This window comes from Pavona decussata, unplaced genomic scaffold, assembly GCF_977016875.1.
Source record: "Pavona decussata unplaced genomic scaffold, jaPavDecu1.1 SCAFFOLD_303, whole genome shotgun sequence".
In the NCBI taxonomy this organism is placed as follows: Eukaryota; Metazoa; Cnidaria; class Anthozoa; order Scleractinia; family Agariciidae; genus Pavona; species Pavona decussata.
Window position 1 is genome coordinate 49,147 of NW_028145699.1, and position 19,368 is coordinate 68,514.

At 37.6% G+C, this 19,368-nt stretch overlaps 1 protein-coding gene across 1 annotated transcript; it reads left to right on the forward strand.

Moving 5' to 3' along the window:
• The first annotated feature begins 5,380 nt into the window (after nucleotides 1–5,380).
• LOC146454250 (uncharacterized) lies at nucleotides 5,381–10,514 on the forward strand. The gene is made up of 6 exons (XM_085095672.1): nucleotides 5,381–5,459; nucleotides 6,985–7,259; nucleotides 7,509–7,623; nucleotides 8,424–8,460; nucleotides 8,916–9,042; nucleotides 9,996–10,514. The coding sequence occupies exons 1-6, from the start codon at nucleotides 5,381–5,383 to the stop codon at nucleotides 10,512–10,514; spliced, it is 1,152 nt and encodes a 383-aa protein (XP_084951798.1).
• Nucleotides 10,515–19,368: the final 8,854 nt, after the last annotated feature.

Genomic DNA, 19,368 nt, shown 5'->3' on the forward strand with positions numbered 1-19,368 from the left:
ATCCCAACAATTCAATTGTATTACAACCTTGCAAGAGATTAAACTGACGTAATTTTAGTTCAAATTCTTACCTAAACTAATCGTGACTGAAAAGCAATTATTATGATTTGGAATCAAAACTAATAGCGAGTGTTTAAACTGTAGTGAGTCGAGTGAACCTCGATTGATCATACGTTTATGGAGACATGTTATGGACACCATTGTTGGTTTAACGAACAAATGACCAATTACTGCAATTTAAACACCAGGAAATTGAAAAAAAGATTACTCGGAAGCTATAACAATCCGAGCGCTTTAAACAGGGAATTAGGTAATCGTTCATTTTCTACGTGCTAGTAAATCTACAAATGTAAATTAAAAGAAGACGGTTAAGGTTACCCTATACCTTCAGAGGTGTCTCGCGTTTAAGCGGTGTAGCGTGTCCAGTTTAAACTGTAGATACCTAGACCCCTATATCAGATTTAAGCCTATAGAGCTGGCTATAAAACTAAACCAAGCATTTTGAAATAAAATGAATTGTCGAATTTTTCACGACCTCTAAATGCGAGTGTCCGAATCACCTCTTTAAAGCTACAAGTCAAAGCGAGTTTTACTTTTCGCTAATTTAATTTGCTCAGTTTCCGGACCCAAAGCGCTTAAAAAACGTGGCTGCCATATTCAATCGCAATGAAAAGTTATAGAGCATTTTCGAAATAGGATGAAAAAAATGTGAAGTGATCGTACACACATCGCTCTCGGAGAAAAAATATTTGGAAAGAAAAAAATTCGGAGACACGTTTTTCTTGTTTATATGTTAAACTAGCTTAATTGTCCAAATGTGAAGGCAAACGAACAAATTCCTTTTGAGTTTTAGCTCTTTGAAGTGGCTCCTCCAAGTGAAAAAATGGATTCGAGAAAACAGCGCTAAAAATTCGGCAATTCATATGTATTTCAAAATTTTTGGTTTAGTTTGATAGCCAGCTCTATAAGCTTTAATTTGATATAAGGGTTCAGGTATCTACAGTTTAAAGCGTACGCGCTACATCGCTTGGACGCAAGACACCTCTGAAGGCAGCTCTGAAGGTATGGGGTAACCTTAAGCCATCCCGGTTTTTGTCAATAAAGTAAAGGTAAAGGTAAAGTAAAGGAGTTTGCCTGTGTCATTACTGAATAATACATCATTTTCATTTGTTCACCAGGCTTAAAATATGTCATCACATTTCCTTTCATTGCAAATATGCCATTCATTGGCATTCCAATCCTAGCAGTATGCTGGATGTTTGTCCCATGAACCTACTTTAATGGTCTTAGATCCCACGAGTCTCCTGTAGCTAAGTGGTAGGGCATCCGAACTAGTAATTGGAAGGTCTTAGGTTCGACTCCTGATAGGAGCCCTAGGAATTTCGTTTTCCGAGTTTGCCTGTGTCATTACTGAATAATACATCATTCTCAAAGTAAAGATAGTAGGATACCTTATTGAATAATAGTTCAGTGCATTATATGCATTGCCTTGTACCGAAATGTATACATACTGTGTAGAGTACAACGTGGCCCTCCCATGCGTTTTGATTAAGTTGGAACATAAAGCATTAAACAAGGATTGAATACGAATGCTAACATCTGTCTTATTTTGGCCTTAACCCCCTTTTTTTTACTGGAAAATACACCACTCGCAAAATTCATGCGTTACTAAATAAGGGACCCGATTGGCGTACTTTCCAAATCGCCATTAGTGGGGATATTGATGACATCATTTCCCGCTTTTCATAGTTGTTTGTGCAAACAGTTGGTGAAAAATGGCGAGCGATTAAGATTTGTCTATATAATAAAAAGAAAATTACACTTTGACTCGAAGATTTGAATTTTCTTTTCTCTTTTTAAAAAAAGTATTGTAGTCACTCGCTGCGCTCGCTCGTTAATTATAAATATTGTTTTAACCACTCGAAATTGAAATTCATATTTTCGCGCCGCCGTGTTATATGCTCTCTATATAACATTTATAGTATCTGCATAAACACCAAAACTTGTCGACTTTCCCAGAAATTCATCCCCATGGAAAAAAAGATGTTGTCGGTTAGTGTTCGTTGACTTTGACGCCACCATGGTAACCTGAATTTCTGACAGGCTGTTCTTTTCAAAATTGGAAATTCTCATTTCTAAATGAAGAAAAAAATACTGCTCTTACGGCAACTATTTTTAGGTAATATCAGTGTTCTTTTAGTTCTTTTGATCACATCTCTTTCAATTTTGATGTTTTCCTGAAGTTCCAAAGCGATGCATCATGACTTCATTTCCAAGGTTGTTAAAGATAACATGATGGAAGTAACTTATGATGGAAAAGTGTGGGAATATATGAAACTAATCAAGGCGTCAATAGTTGACCGCGCAGAGTATTTCAAAGCGAAAACCCTGGTACAAATTGAGTCCGACTTTTTTGTAGAATGAGTAGCGCCTCGTGGATTAGACAACCCAGTTTACCTTTGCACTTGAGAATGGAAGACTTGGTGGTCAGCTTTATTCTGTGGGTCCAAAAAAAGAACAGTTCCTGTGCCCGAGGACCTCTTTGAGGTAGTGCTCATACCTTGGCTGATGTCGAGAATGTTGCTCATTGATGGCAATGTTTAATAATAATAATAATAATAATAATAATAATAATAATAATAATAATAATAAATTATAAATTATAACGATAATAATAATGATAGTAATAATAATAATAACAATTAATAATTCTTTATTAAAATATTCCGCACAAATTGCTATTTACAAGTAAAAAGTGTATAAAAAAGAGCTATTAAAAACCTACTTACAGTTCATTTCGATTACAAAAAAAGATAATATTTTCAAGCGATGTTTTTGTAAAGAAAAAGAAAAAAAGCAAAAGTCATGAAGTTTTAAAAAATGAAATTCGCATTTTAAAATCAGCTCCACTTGATAAAAAGAAAAGAAAAAAAATAAACAAACTACGCATCTCTCAAATGATGATGATAATAATAATAATAATAATAAGAAGAAGAAGAAGAAGAAGAAGAATTATAATACAGGAGATCGACAAGAAAGCTTGGAAGGTTGTTTCTGAGAACGGAGGAAAGGCACCCCTGTGCATGACTCGAATACGATACTTTACGTACCACGAGATGGGGGGGGGGGGGGGGGTGGGGGGGGGGCAGGTTTACTTTCGGTATAGATGGGATATAAAGTATAAATCCACGAAGATCAAGAGTGTGGTTAGACTCTATGGTAATGAAGAGCCGGCCATACAAATGGTGCGACAGTTTGAAGAGCGAGCTGAGGAAATGGGACGGAGGTCTATGGTTAAAAACGCGTTTAGAATCACGGAGGAGCTGCCAGTATCGAGCTAAATCTCGAGCATCCCCGAACAGTAAAGAAAGTGTTTTTCAAGAAAACTCCTGTGTTTTGGACTGCCCTAGGAATTTGACCAAATATATTAAAAAAACCTTTTATCTCTAAAGCGAAGCAAGAAATTGACATGGAATTTTCTTTGAAAATTTGTCTGAATGGCGTGGCAAATGTATAAAAAAAAGCTTACCAATGGCCTTAAATTTTAAGTTTTAGAATTTTATAACATCTCACATTAAAACTAACCGCCGAATTATACATATTGGATTGCAATGAATAACGAAGCGAACGACATACTGAGACGAAAACGCGGTTTTCGTAAAATGATTATACAGTTTCAAAACATTTGTCACCTTAAAATTTTATGAAACTGAAATTTTTTCAGTTATGGTTCGATTCTTAAAACATCGCAGTGTGTTTAATTTATTTAGAAATTAGACACTAACGTGTACATTCAGTTACGTAATATATGGAATATAGACGAAGATGTGGGAATATTATTTACTTCTTCAACTCATGTTTTCGTGTTTCCTGTGGAAACGTGATCTACTGAAGCCTTTGCAACAGAGTGGCTAACACTGATTTAATATTCTCCGTGATGTTAATAGGCCTTATCACGGTTTTCGACGCCATTTTGACGAGTAGGCAAACAGGCCTGAAATAACAGTGTTTGTATGGAAATCCCATGTCAATAATTTTCATAAAACATCGCATCTGAAAAATTCATGAATTGGTAACTTTTGGCATTAGGAAAAGGATTTTAAGAAAAAAAATTGGAAGGATGTAGCTGTGCCAGAAAGCGTCCAGTTGTGTTTTGAATTTTCCATACATGTGTCTGTATAGCGATCCAGCCGTGAACTGCTACTAAAAATAGTTCTCGGGAAAAAATACAGGGAAATGTATAGAAAGTTCAAAAAACAACTGGACGCTTTCTGGCACTGCTACATCCCTCTAATTTTTTTTTCTTAAAATCCTTTTCCTTGTGCCAAAAGTTTTCAATTAATGAATTTTTCAGAAGCGATGTCTTATGAAAATTATTTGACATCGGATTTCCATACAAACACACTGTATTTCAAGCCTGTTTGCCTACTCGTCAAAATGGCGTCGAAAACCGTGATAAAGCCTATTGTCGAAAGGAAGGCATAATTATTCGTTTTTGAAGACCTATTATTTTGATGCTAAAATTTTAAGACTGCCAAGATTAATGCAAATTACGGGGGATTAAAAACATTTACTACAAGTAGTACAATTTCTATAATGACAGGTGTTACAATTCACGGCGTTATTACAATCCACGACAATACAGTTTGTATATGTAATAGGACTACATGCTGTCCAATTTGGAAATATACAGATATTATTTCTCCTCGACTGGTTTTCTAGATACTCCGCTTTTAGCTCTTGTTGAGCCAGGTCTGAATTTAACTGATCGATCTCGTCCTTGGCTTCCTCAAGCTTAGACGCAAGGGGCTTAAGTTCCTCGATGTCTTTTTGGGAAAACTCCAAACTTGCTTTGAGGGAATTAACCGACTCAACCACACCATCCACTCTCACCGTCAGTGATTTCACGAATGAATCAAACAACGCTCGTAGCATCGATTCTTGTACTTTCAGCATTTCGCGAACTGTTCGTAAAGAGACAATTTGAATTGAATTGAAATAATTGGATGAGAAAAATTCCGAGGACTGCCAAATTGGACGAGGCCGTATGCCGAGTCCAATTTGGCATTCCGAGGAATTTTTTTGTTTGTTTTTCTGTTACTTGCTGCTAGGCAGATATGTTGCCATTCAACCTGCCAACCACAAATGAGGAGAATTATTATTATTATCTTTTTTTGAATGAAGGAATTAAAGAAATGTTTATTGGTTGATTTGCTGGCGCGTGATAGACTGCAACTGCCTAGCACTGTCGTGTCAAATAAGAAGCAAGGAATTCCTAAAATTGCTGCACGCTCAACAAAAAGTGCTTGCAGAGCTTTCCGTTGAAAACAAACCTCTTTACCAAGCAAGTTAAGAAACGACACTGCTAGTGCTATCCACCATGTTTCCTTCTGATTTCACCTGCTGCTTGCTGTACATCGTTTTGTATTCAGTTATCGCTAAAGCAGCCTTTTCACAAGGTTAGTTTCACTTTAAAGAACTGTTTAAGGATATCCCTGCTTAAGTATGCAAGCCATTCGTAAGGGCATCGATCTTTCAACAACCGAAAGGATAAATTGTGTTTATTACTTTCTCTCAAAATGTCTCTTAATACCTTCAGTTTGTAAACATTTACAACAAATCTGGACCCCAAACACTTAAAATATTGATCTAAGAATACCTATCCTTTTGTTTTTTTTTTTTTTTGGAAATTACAGGCCCAGAGACAGTTAGAATTTGTACATTTGCTTTTCTGTTGTAAATGATGCGTTGAAAAGGGCTTTCTCCAAAAAAATGCGTAGCTTGGAAAACAAATTATATCCTAAATTTAAAATCGAAAATTTCCGTTGCTTAAGTTTGTGAGAAATGATATTATTAAAAGAGATTGTTTATTACTGCTTTGTTTAGAAGTGCCTATGGCTTGATATAAGTTTTAAACATTTAAAAATACGATGGACATTTCAACTGTAGCTTAGCGGTACATTACACATTAACAAATGTCTAAAGGATAATTTACGGCGTCCATTTTTAAGTAATCAAAATGGGCATCGACAACGTTTTAAATAAACCTCTGACATTTGCCTGGTATAAAATTATTTCAATTCTTAATACTTTCTAAGTTATTGGTAGTATTAAAAAGGGTCGTATTTTACTGCTTCTTGTTAGATGATAAAATTGTCAATGATGAAAATATTTACAACGCAATTATTTGGGGTTAAAATAGTTAAAGGAATTTTACTTGGTGTTGGGACTTATTACAAATTAATATTTCGGTTTGGTTTGTAACGACTGGAAAAAAGTCTTTTCCAAACTTGACACGGAAAATTTCTGAAATTTTCAGCTGACAGTTTTTGCTAAATTGGAGGTGTTCCAGGTTTAAATTCTTTGCAAGAATTTTTATTTCTTCTACGTCGATGAGAAAAGTTGTAAGGCTCAAGTTCGAAACTTTCATGGAACGAATTCGGTTATAGTTTGTCATGCAGCTTGATCACTTTTTCCGATTTTCCTGCAACAACACCATTACAAGGAGAGTTCTAACGTTGTAAAGGCATTGGATCAGTTGGGCTAGGCCAGTTTTTTTCATCAAGTAGAACCTGATTGCTGTAAGATAAGCTGCATCGCACCCTTTTCCAACCTTTGCCAATTACCTATGTTTACAGCCGAAGATTTTACACATTTGCTTGAAAATCTGTATAGGACAGGAATCAAATGTGAAGATATTTTTATCTGTAAATGGTTTGAACCCAGGAGTCATGTTATAATTTACATACTGATGATATTTTTATCTATAGCCACCATACAGAAACTTTTGAATGAACCTTTTATGTAAAACAATCTGTCATAAAGAATTGTCATGATTAATGAATAAATTTCAGGACATTTGAAAGTAAGGTCAGTTCCGGACGGCGTTTCGTTTATGTTACATTCTAAAATAACTAACGTTGAATTCGAAGATTTACTATTCATACATAATATGAAAGGTTTAATGCTTCGTTTTCACCGCAGAATTCAGCACGCTATATCACAGGGATTTCCGGCAAGCTGTGTTCTTAAGAGACGAGTTTCATTATCTTAACGTGTCAAGAGTTGGAACATACACAGTGTACGACGTCTTTGATTGCACCTGCGAATGTCTAAGCAATCCTTCCTGTCTATCTGTGAACATGGCTGTCTCCAAAGGAGTTGATGAGAAATTTTGGTGTGAACTGCTGTCTTCTAGTAAGTACAGAAAACCAGAGGAGTTTGGGGGAAATGAGAGTTCGCATCACTTTTCCATCAAGGTGAGATTATTTTCTTTCTTGAGTGATGGAGAAAATTGTTAATCTATTGTTAACTTACCAAAATAGAATGTATTACTCTTTTGTGATTAATTATAAGATGAAAACTAGCTAGCCTGTAGGTTGTCTCCTCCTACTTCCCTCACCATGCACCTTTACTTAATATTACCGGTAAATTACTACTGAGCAAGAAAAAACTGAGTGGAACAAATGAAAGTTTCTAAAATCAATTCTGATTCAATTTTCTTTCAGACCGCTTGCCTGTCTTCGCCGTGTCAAAACGGGGCAACCTGCGTTCCAAACTACAAGTACCACACTTTCAAATGCAATTGTAAAGATGGCTTCATTGGAAAATATTGCGAAATAGGTACCTTTTTTTTAGAACGTAAAATTGAGGTATCTTACATTATCACTATGTAGACCGGTAAGGGGAGGCGGATTCTTTCCGCACTGACGTTGAACGTTTATGTCTTGTTTAATGTTTTAGCTAACGACGAAACCACGTGAAACTTATCTAATAGGTCAGTGTTTTCCATGGCAACCAAATTTTGACAGGCGGGTTTTTCAGAAATAGGAATAATCCTGTTTTCAATGAAAAATTAACTTTCGTAGCGTAACTTTCACGTTTTTAGATCGTTTTAGTTTTGTTTTGCTTTTGTTTTTTTTAGTCCATTTTTGTGGTTTTTGGACGTTTTATGGAAATTCAGAAATCCAAGAAGGCGGATCCAAGATGGCCGCCGTGTAAAAATGTAACTTAAAATATCCATCCTCCGCGTCACATTATCATATCTTTAATATTCGAATATTCGAATCCAGGCCCCACCCTCTCCCCTCCCTCCAGACTACAGAAGACGAAAAATGCCCCGAATGGTCAAAATAGAATTAAGAAAGGGTAAATAAAGAGCAGATGTACGGTTAGGTTTAAATGAGCCAGGCCATCTTGGGGAAGCGTCTAGCATAGGGAGAGACAAAGTAAATTTGACTGAAGTATTTCACGATTAAAATTGAACGGGTTCGTAGTGTAGAGAACGTAGTGAGAGAAAACTAAAATTCAGAGATGGATTAACTAAAGAACTGGGAAAATTAGGTTCACTGAACTATTTTTGGGCATAGTAATGGCTTTTCCCTAACTCAGTCTTACTTTATTCTCTGACCATTTATTTCCAGCTCCAAATTCGTGCAAGGACCTCTATGAAGTACGCAAGTAAGTGACAACCTAGTAACAATTGTCTTAACTGAATATTGTTACCTAGTTTTGCTGTGAGCGTGTGTGAAATGTTTAGAGTAGGAAATATTGGCTCACAGTCAAGGTAAAAAAAGTCTAGATTATTGCAGCAGTGCTGAGCACCAAATGAGAGTTGGATTATTACCGAAATTACATTCAGACTTCCCCTCAGTGTTTCCTTGATACACTCTTATTTACTGACAGTGTACTGTTCCTTTCGTTTTTTTACAAAAGCAAATATTGCAGTGCTCGACAGGTTGAGCTTGACTCAGGCACAGCAGCTGCTTTCCCCTTGAACTTTGAAACCAACTTTCCGTTTGTATTATTTAACAGGTCGAATTTTCGTTTATTATTTAACAGGGAGAACGTAGCTAAGGTGATCACCCTCATCTTGGAATCAAAACAAATGGCCTTTTGTTTGCATTATTTAACAGGTCAAATGTGAGTCAGTTGGTTACCCTCATCTTGGACTCAAAACCAACTTCCGTTTTGTGTCACATGGGAGATTTTGGATGCGGAGACGGTGCATGGACACCGGTCATGAAGATTGACGGCACCAAGGTATATCTATCATTTATTTTCTCTCAATGAGTGATTAAAACTCTGACCCCTTTCTTTTAGTAATCTCGCGGTAGTGGTCAACCAAAAACGATTTCACGATGTTAATACTTAAAGTAAAGGACAATTTGATTTGAATTAAAAAAAAGGAATTCTGACTTGATCCTAATTAGCCCATTCCAAGGAAGGTAGAGTCTACCCGCTCTGACCTTGGTCATTTTAAAGTTTTGAGATCAGCAAGTGTCATCAACCTTTGTCACTTTTCTTTTCATCTTGGTGTGTTAGGTTCAAGTTTCACTCAATTGGATGTTAGCAGGGCAGCCAAATTTCGAGCAGTAGTTTATCCAGAAAGCAGAATAGTCATTTTGTTAATGAAGAATATTAACCTCTTTTGCTAACTATTGGTATGAATTACCCTTTAGTCAATTTTGGTGGCTTTCTGAAACTTTAGAGAAATCCAAGATGGCGGATCCAGAGTGGCCCCGGTTTAGAGATCATGACGTAATTACAGTCATATGATGTCATCATTACTCGTTGCAGACATCAAAGAAAAAATATTGGCTACAACATTTAAATTCTGTTTTATGGTCAAGCCTTTTAAAATAATCTCGACGTTAACATAGGTTCGGCCTCTACACTGTGCTTGCTTAACAAATGTTAAGGATGGATAGCAATTCGTGAAATGAATCAGTTAATTAACACTCTTTAAACCCGGGTGGGAATCTACCGGCGGGGACTTAGAACCTGAATAATGTTTCAATGTTTGAGTAAACGCCCTAAATGCAGGAAAGAAGGAGGCAAGAATCTAATTAAGCCTTTTTTCTTTCTCTTCTCACCACGTATGTATCTTTGTCCTTAGTTCTTATCTATACCACTGCTCCTTCGTCACGTCCCCATTAACCTTACCAAATCGCTATTTTATAATTCTTGTCTGTCTTTAATTTGACTTTTCGCAGCGCACGTTTCACTATGATGCCAATATTTGGAGCACCAAGCAAACTTTTAACCTTCCAGGAGGGGAGACTGGTTTCGACAGTGAAGAAACAATGTTACCGACCTACTGGAACACATCCCTCTCCAAGATCTGCCTCGTTATGAAGATAGGCCAACAGAAGAGGTTTTTGGCCTTAAATAAGCAGGCCACTTCCTTGTATTCACTTATTGCTGATGGACAGTATCGTGCCACCTCACTGGGTCGCAACACGTGGAAGACTCTGATTGGTTCTGGAGCTTCTTTGCAGACCGGCTGTAACAAAGAAGGTTTCAACAGTATCGGAAACCGCACTGATGTTTCGAAAGCCAGAATTGGTATCCTTGGTAATGAAGTAGGAAACGGTTGCCTTGACCCTGACTCCAGAATCGGTTTTGGTACAGGTGGACTTCATGATGACTCCAACACTTGTGGAAACGAAGCTGCGGACGGCGATAATGGCGGGAGGCACATCAAAGGAATGGGGTATATCTTGGTGCAATAAAGAGTAGATATTATACTAACAGAATTTTCCAAGACCATACTTAATGTGGTTAAACACAGTTTAGTAGTGCCCATGTCCCATCTGCGATTACTTTCAAACTGTGCAGTACTAAGCACTCAAAATTTGCAAAAGTGTAGGGCCATACAAACGGCATTCTTACCTTGGTAATGAATTGAGCAGTGCACTATTTCAATGGCAACTGACTTGTTATGAAACAGCAACAAAGTTTAACTATTCTCTATTTGCAGAAAATTCTGTCTTAGATTTTCTCCATCATTGTCTCTTATAAACACTACAATGTGTTCACGCGTTAAAATATCTGTCGTCAAATCTTTAGCAAAATCCTCGTTTAGTGTTTTCATCCCTCATGATTTAAGTTTATCTGTTGAAATCCAAATTTTACAATAATACAACAATACAATATTTATTTTGCCACATAGAACAATTACAGATGGAAAAAAAATGATGAAAATTGACGAAAGAAAATAAATGGCGAGAAAGCCTGAAAGAAACCACGAGGCTTATAAAGTCAGGCTTCCTCACTTTTTCTCAATTTTCGCAATGGAACACTTTCCTGTAAACTATTTTTCTGCCAAATTTCATGCAATCCTAATTTGTGATTCTTTAAACACTCAGTCACAGTATTATGACCATTTGGGCAAGGCTAGTTTCAGCTGTGTTCTGACGTCAAGGCGTAAAACACGCAATAATGATGGGTTTCATGCAATCTGATTTTATCTTAGATTATCTCGTAGAGGCTTTCACTGACTACCCCTTCTTGATCCTCATAAAACGAAAAAATGTCGTTTTATCAGCACCATGCTTGTTTTCTCAGTTCTTTGAGCAGGCGCTGATACCAGTCATCAGCTTTTTTCAGCGTAGCAGGCCAAGCTCATAACAACTTTGAGATAATTGCTTCCAATTACAACTGGTCACAATAAGCGTTTCTTGAAGCTTTTTACATCAAGAATTTCAAGCCTACCATTAACGAAGGACTGAAAGCCTCTAGAGAATTAGATCTGTTTCTGTGATTACCAAGTATTCTAGTTATATTACGTAATATTGACACGCCTATGATAATTAAGTCGCCTCTTGTAAAATGTCATCACATGATTATGACCCTTTAATAGGGCCGAAATATTGTAAATTTCAATTATCTTGTAATAAACTAAAACTTGACTTCTACAATGATATAAAACTCTCGGCCTTGATTTCTTCATTTTTTATTCAAAATTGTCAGACGGCTCTGGATTTTAAGTAGACTCAATTCTGTATTCATTGGTATAATTTCCAAGACAATTGTGTGTTAAGACCACTCCTGCGCTTAGTCCTTTAGAACAATTTTTCGTTAAATGAACACAGTTTTAGTTTTAACTAGAGATTTAGTTTCCATATTTAACGATGTAGAACAGGTTACAGCTGTGTTCCAGAAAAAGCGAGTGGGTTAAGTGAGGTTGCTGTCTTACGGTCTTACGGCTTAGTTCGGTATAGGGCATGAATCAGATCCAGTCACACTCTCCCTTTTCAGAGCCGAACACCTAACTGAAGATAAAATGCCAGAATTATAACGTCTGGAAACCTAAAAACACAGAACATTTAAAATATATCCTATTTTGAATCTTGGCACTCAGGGTGCCTGACTTTACCGTGGACTAATAGCGTAACTGTAAGACGCCTCTTTTAATTAATGTCTACATTACACAATAACTGCAATTGTCACTATGTGAGTTTTAACATTTTAAAGAAGAGACCCGTAGTATAGTATAATGTTATCTCTGCAAAGAAAACCTAGAGGGCAATCTTAATAACTCAGTTGTATTGCAACTTTGTAAGAGATTAAACTGACGTAATTTTAGTTCAAATTCTTACCTTGAATAATAGTGACTGAAAAGCAATCATTTTAGTGAGTGAAACTCGATTGATCATACGTTTATGGAAACATTTTATGGAAACTATTGTTTGTTTAACGAATGAATGACCAATTACTGCAATTTAAATACCAGGAAATCATTGAAAGAAAGATTACTCGGAAGCTCAAACAATCCGAGCACTTTAAACAGGGAATTAGGTAATTGTTCATTTTCTACGTGCTAGTAAGTCTACAAATGTAAATTAAAAGAAGGCGGTTTAGCCATCCCGGTTTTTGTCAATAAAGTAAAGGTAGAAGGAAATGTTATTGAACAATAATAAGAATGGCGCAGCAGATTTTTGACCTTCTGAAGCATTGCTAGTGTGGTGTAGCAAGAGGTACAAATGTACTTAACATTGTCTTCCCATTTCAGATGTTGATTAATGTACGTTCCCAAGATTTTATGGAAACTATTGTTTGTTTAACGAATGAATGACCAATTACTGCAATTTAAACACGCAGTATGTACATATGAAATATGTACATACTGCGTAGTGTTCAACGTGGCCCTCCCAGGCGTTTTGATAAAGTCAGAACATAAAGTATTAAATGGGGATTGAAAACCAGTGCTAACGTCTCTGTCCTATTTTGGCCTTTTAACCATTAATCCAGAACGGGGGGATTCTGTTGTCGGCGACTCGAAGCTTTTATTACAAAGAAAGGAGTCTTTTACTGGAAAATACGCCACTCGTAATATTCATACGCTCTACATCCGGGACCCGAGTGGCGTATTTTCCAAATCGCCACTAGTGAGGATATTGATAACATCATTTCCCGCACAAACGGTTTGTACAAACGGTTGTTTGTGCAAACAGTTGGTAAAAAAATGGCGAGCGATTAAGATTTGTCTGTATAATAAAACGAAAATTACACTTTGATACGAGAAAATAAAATTCAAATCTTCAAGCCAAAGTGTAATTTTCGTTTTGATACGAGAAAATAAAATTCAAATCTTCAAGCCAAAAAGAAATATTGTAGTCACTCGCCGTGCTCGTTCGTCAAATATTGTTTCTACACACGAAAACGAAATTCGTATTTTTGCGGCGCCGGGTAATATATTCTCTGTTTTACAGCAACTATTTGTAGGTAATATCAGTGTTCTTTTAGTGGTTTTGACAACTTCTCGTTCAATTGTGATGTTTTCCTGAAGTTTGAAAGACATGCATCAGGCTTTATTTCCAAGGTTATTAAAGATAACAAGCGCTGAAGTAACTTATGAAGGAAAAATGTGGGAATATATTAAACCGTTCAAGGAGTCAATAGTTGACCGCGCAGATCATTTAAGGTTACGGATACCTTCGCGGGTGTCCTTCGCGAAAAAAAATATTTGCGCGCTGTCTTATTGCGCGCTGTCTTAAATGCAACAACCATAAACTATATATCAGTACAAAGCTAATGAAATGTACTATCCGGTAAAAATTATTTCGCTTTGATTTTTTTTAGCCGTAAGGAGAGTGCGTCCCAAAAGCCCAAAACGACTGATGTCCTTTGAGCGAATTTATCAGGTATGGAATTCAGGGACCACAGAATCAAAACTACTGCATCATATCAATCACAAGGCATTAATCTTCAAAACTCTGTGAGGCATTTTCGATACTCCTATTGGTTACTTCGCAATTTTTCTGTCAATTTTGATGATCAATTTTAGAAAACGGAAATCCCTCACACAGTTTTTTGCTCGGTGTCTTGGGAATCTTCGGGCCAAATTTCAAGGCAATCCGTCAAATCCTTGTACCGTATAAATAAATTTAAAGAGAGCACACTTGCGTAAAAACGAGGTAGGTTTTTTCCGCTTCTAAAGGTTTACAAGCATTTCACGCCCTTGCTACGAAAGCCAATAGAATTACAGGAGACCTACTGCTGAGTCCCCTGAGATTACTGGTGTCGCGCCGGAAAATAGTTGAGTGCGTGACTGCAATTCTATTACCAGTCAGAATTTCTCGGATTTCCTTGCAAAATGTCGGGCAAAAAAAATTCTTCGTAGAAAAGGAAAACTGCAGTGGCCTCGACGGTGAGACCCATCGATCCGAAAGAACAGCTGCAGGCAGAAATGCGGTCACTGGGGTACGTTGAAGGACTATTTATATATACCATTGTCCATGCGAATAAATTGCCGTCGCAAGCTTGCAGTTCAATATCCGAGTTTTTCTGCTTTGCAGGTTTGGTGGAGATATTTTCACCTGCAACCTGGAGGCCAGCGTTGAGCGCAATATGTGGGGAGGGAAAGGGCCTCAAAGAACTCGAAATATCGATTATTGTACCTGGGCTTATGCGCTACGTACGCGCTTATGCGGTTTCGGCAAGAGTTTTTCGCCATCCTTCATCGGAAACTTTCTTCTTCTTTTTCTTAGGACCAGTTTTCTTCTTAGCTTTCAACCACGGACTCTTTTCTTTCTTATTTTTCGCCATACACGATACGCAAAACGAACACAAGCAAAAATTTGGTGTGAATAAATCACAAGTTGCAAACGTAAACAAAAGGAAAAGAGGCGATTTGAAATGAACGACTCCGGATATTTAACCGCGAAAAACATCACGGGAAGCCCTGACGCTGACACATTTTAATTGGCTTATAGCACTCTGGTGGGTGATAGAATTTCATTTGAAAAAACTCTCTTGTTGATAATTCGCGCACGCCTCAAGATTTGTAATTTTTTTGTTTTTGAAAATGAAGCGAGACTAGTAATGTTTAATTTGGCCTCAAAATTTTTTTGAGCAAAAAAGAAAAAAGACTCTGGAAGGTACCCGGTAACCTTAAAAGCGAAAATTTTGGTACTAATTGAGTCCGACTTCTTTGGAGAATGAGTAGGGCCTCGTGGATTGGACAATCCAGTTTTCATTTGCACTTTAGAATGGAAGACTTGGTGGCCAGCTTTATTCAGTGAGTCTAAAGAAAGAACAGTACCTGAACCCGAGGACTTCTTTGAGGTAGTGCTCATGCCTGGGCATGATGTCGAGAATGTTGCTCATTGATGGCAATGTTTAATAATAATAATAATAATAATAATAATAATAATAATAATAATAATAATAATAATATGTAACATCATCATTGGTGCGCTGGGGGGATGGTCAAGGAATGTAGACCTGACAACGAGGAAGCTCTTTGGCAGCAGGGGCTATGACGTATTGAGAAGGAAGCAGAAGGCTTTAACCATCTCGAGTTCTCTCAACATGGTGAGAACTTTCAAAGCTACCGTCACTTAACTTTCCCTGAGGGAATAGCATAGGAGCTCAATATAGTTTTAGTATAAGAGAGCTTTGGATTGTCTATTAGATTTTTTTTTCGCCAATTTGTTTCTTTTTTAACTCAGTAGTTTTCTAAGATAATAAAACTACTGACAGAAGTAAACTAATCTAAAGGAAGAGTACGTTATTCATAATTTGCAGAATCTAAATAATGTAAAAGTTTAACACTTGTGACATGTGGATAAGAATGACAAAGTCACAAGTACTTTATAACCACCAAAGTGAGCCGAAAAAAATGCCATTTTTACTGATTTTGGAATATTATTTGAGGTATCTATTCCATAAAATATCCCTTGAAACTATGGAATTACTTAATATACAAATGTTGCACATTAAATCTAAAATGAAAAGTAAGATGAAAGTAAACCTGAAGCATTTTTCATGAAAACAGGGTAGTCATTCGTCTCAAGTAAAAGCTTTATTTGTGAGAAAGTTTAAAGAAATTTTACTACCAGTTGTGTAGTTGTCGACAACGTTTCCCGAACTTGGAACTGAGCCGTGAACGAAAGGAAGGGATGATAGTAAAGATTTTTTTCTTAAATATTTAAAATGCCAGTTGAAGATGGCCCTGTTAGATAGAATAACGAATCGAATCTCAATACTACCCTCACGACAGATGCGCTGGTTTTTACTGGGAAAAAATATTTTGCAAGAATACTAATTAACAGAGATCGTGTTGGGAGACGTTTGGTATTAATTCATCTATTTCGTTCATCAGTCTTTTCAATTCTCTTAGGTTTTAATAATTTATCATATCATTCATCCTCCGCCGAACTTAATGCAACTGATCGCCGGCTGATTGTCGCTTCGAGTGTCCAGATATATATTCTCGTCAAAAGATAGATAAGTGTAAAGGGTCATGCTATGCTATTCCGAGTATTTGGTGATCATCAACGCGATGCTGACATTTGTAATCATGGAAACAACACTTGCACGAGGTTATTCAGTCTTTTGTTACTATTATTGTTGCTATGTGTATGTCATTGGGCTCTAACTTTTTATTCTGCGAATAACAAATCTTATAAGAATTAGAAATATAATCTTATCACATTGAAATTGCTTTCTATAGGTACTTTTCTGTACATTGTTTCACAGATTTTGGTTAACAAGTTAACACTGTAGCTAGTTTCGAATTTGTAAATAAACCATCTAAGTGACCCCCTTGGAAAAAACTTCCCAGCAGCAGTACTTTTCAATGGCTGTTAACGTTTATACTTCTTCTTACACCTCTAGACAGTTCACAATGCTGGTTTTGATTTTTCAGTATTCATGAATGAAATCCTAAACTGTGTCCGTTTAATTAGTGAAAGTTAATGAAACGAATTTCCCTGCTGCGATGTTTGTTTAAATTTACTTTTTGCGCTGTAGAATTTGAGACGACTTACTTTGAACTTAGGCTCTGTCGACTAAATTTTTCGGACAAAATTATTGATTCAAAAAACAAATCCCTAAGTCACGTTTCGCCTCCTCTCGTTGACAAAAGCAATTTTAACAGTGTAAAGAAAAGTTGTAATTAATTATTAAGTGTGGGGGCTTTGCATCGAAGGAAGATGTTTTGATTGTTCGGCATACAATAGCCTCCTTACTTTACTTACTTTACTTGTCCCCTGGTGCCAATGTGGCGCATAGGGCCTCCACATGGGCTTTCCATCGTTTCCTGTCTTGCGCTGCAGTGCGCACCTCACTCCAGGACTGCCACCCTGCTTTAGACCTCTCTTTTTCTACCGTGCGCTGCCAAGTTATTTTTGGCCGGCCTCTCTTTCTCCTTCCCTCTGGGGTCCATGTTGGGGCTGTAACACAGTCATTGCCAGGTTGTTGTCTGAGGATGTGTCCAATGAATCTCCATCTCCTTCTTCTTACCTCTTCACTCAACTTCTCCACGTTAGCCCTTTCCAGTAGCTCTCTATTACTGATCTTATCTTGCCATTTAATCTTCATTACCCTTCTCAGGCATCGGTTCTGAAACACATCGATTTTCTTGGCATCACTTTCGTTCATTTTCCATGTTTCGCAACCATACATGAGAACTAGTTTGACCAATGTTTTGTATAGCCTGATCTTCGTCCTCCTCGACACACTGCTGGAGCTCCATACTCGGTTTAGCTTTACAAACGCTCCACTCGCTTCCCCTAGCCTAGCCTTCATGTCCTCTTCGCCACCCCCTTGTTTACATACTGTGGCGCCCAGGTAAGTGAACTTCTCTACATCTTCCAACGCCACACCGTTCACTGTGATGGCTTCGTTATTCCTCGCATTTACTCTCATGACTTTGCATTTCCCGACGTTTACCTGCCCTTTCTGCGTTCTCTACCAGCCTGTTTGTTTTCAACTGCACGTGTCTTTGCGTTGAGGAAATTAAGGCCACATAGTCGGCGAAGTCAAGGTCCTCAAGTTTTGATGTAAATTTCCACCTCAGTCCGGTTCCCTCTTCCTTCACAGTATGCCTCATTACCCAGTCTATAATGAGCAGAAAAAGAAAGCCAGACATTGTACATCCCTGTTTGACACCAGTCGTTAGCTCGAACCATTCTGAGGTTGCCTCTTCCTCGACAACAGCACATTCAAAGCCATCGTACAGCGCTTTAACTATGTTGATGATCTTCTGTGGGATACCATACTGGCTCATTATCGTCCATAAGCCATTTCTGTGCACTGAGTCAAACGCCTTCTCGAAATCCACGAAATTGATATAGAGAGTTGCCTGCCATTCATTCACTTGCTCTAGTATATTGCGTAAGATGAAAATTTGCTCCTTCGTCCCTCTACCAGATCTAAATCCAGCCCGTTCATTACGGAGCCTGTGGTCAATCCCTATGCGAATGCGCTTGATTGTAATTCATCCCAATATCTTGCTGGCAACTGGTAGGAGAGTCACTCCCCGCCAGTTCTTACACTCCCTTAAGTTCCCTTCCTTCGGTATCTCAATAATGAGTCCCCTCTTCCATTTAAGTGGGACCTTTTCCAGGCTCCAAATCGTGTCTATAAGTTCTTTCACTCTGTCAGTTGTAAATTCAAGGTCTGCCTTCAGTAATTCTGCTGTTATCATATCTTCGCCAGGGGCTTTACCGTTCTTAAGAGTCTTTTTTGCCCTTCTTATCTCAGCTTTGCTCACAGGTCCCGTGTCTATGTCAGCTGTGTCCTGCTGTTCGTTGACTTCTTCATTGATCGGATCGGCTGGCTCTTCTCTATTAAGTATCTCCATAAAATGCTCTTTCCACCACTTCCTTCTATCTTCATTGCTGGTTAAGGCGTTATCATTTCTGTCGTTGACTACTGTGCTCTGCTTTGGTTTATCATTGCAGATCGTTTTAGTTAAGCTGTGAAGAGTCTTCATGTTTTGCATATTTGCTGCTTCTTCCGCTTCTTTTGCTATCCCTTCTGACCAATTTCTCTTGTCCCTGCGTATTTGCCTTTTCACTTCTCGGTCTTTGGCTTTGTATTCTACTCGCCTCTTTTCTTTCAGTCTCTCGGAGTTGGTTCCATCAAGTTTTAGTTTTATCTCTTTCCTCTGCTCAATCAGGTCCCACGATTCCTTACTGATCGATGGCTTAACTTTCTTTGTCTTATATCATAGGATTTTCTTTGCTGTCATATTGTAAGTCTTTTCAAGGATGTCGTTTGCCTTCTCCAGCACGGCTTCTGGCTGATCTATTTGGTCATTTTCCTGCTCCTCCCTCTGCAATATCTCAAACCTGT

Coding starts and splice junctions, on each gene's coding strand:
- LOC146454250 (XM_085095672.1), top strand. CDS start 5,381: ATGTTTCCTTCTGATTTCACCTGCTGCTTGCTGTACATCGTTTTGTAT. Junction 7,624..8,423: donor TGGAAAATATTGCGAAATAG/GTACCTTTTTTT, acceptor ATTTATTTCCAG/CTCCAAATTCGTGCAAGGAC. Junction 9,043..9,995: donor TGAAGATTGACGGCACCAAG/GTATATCTATCA, acceptor GACTTTTCGCAG/CGCACGTTTCACTATGATGC.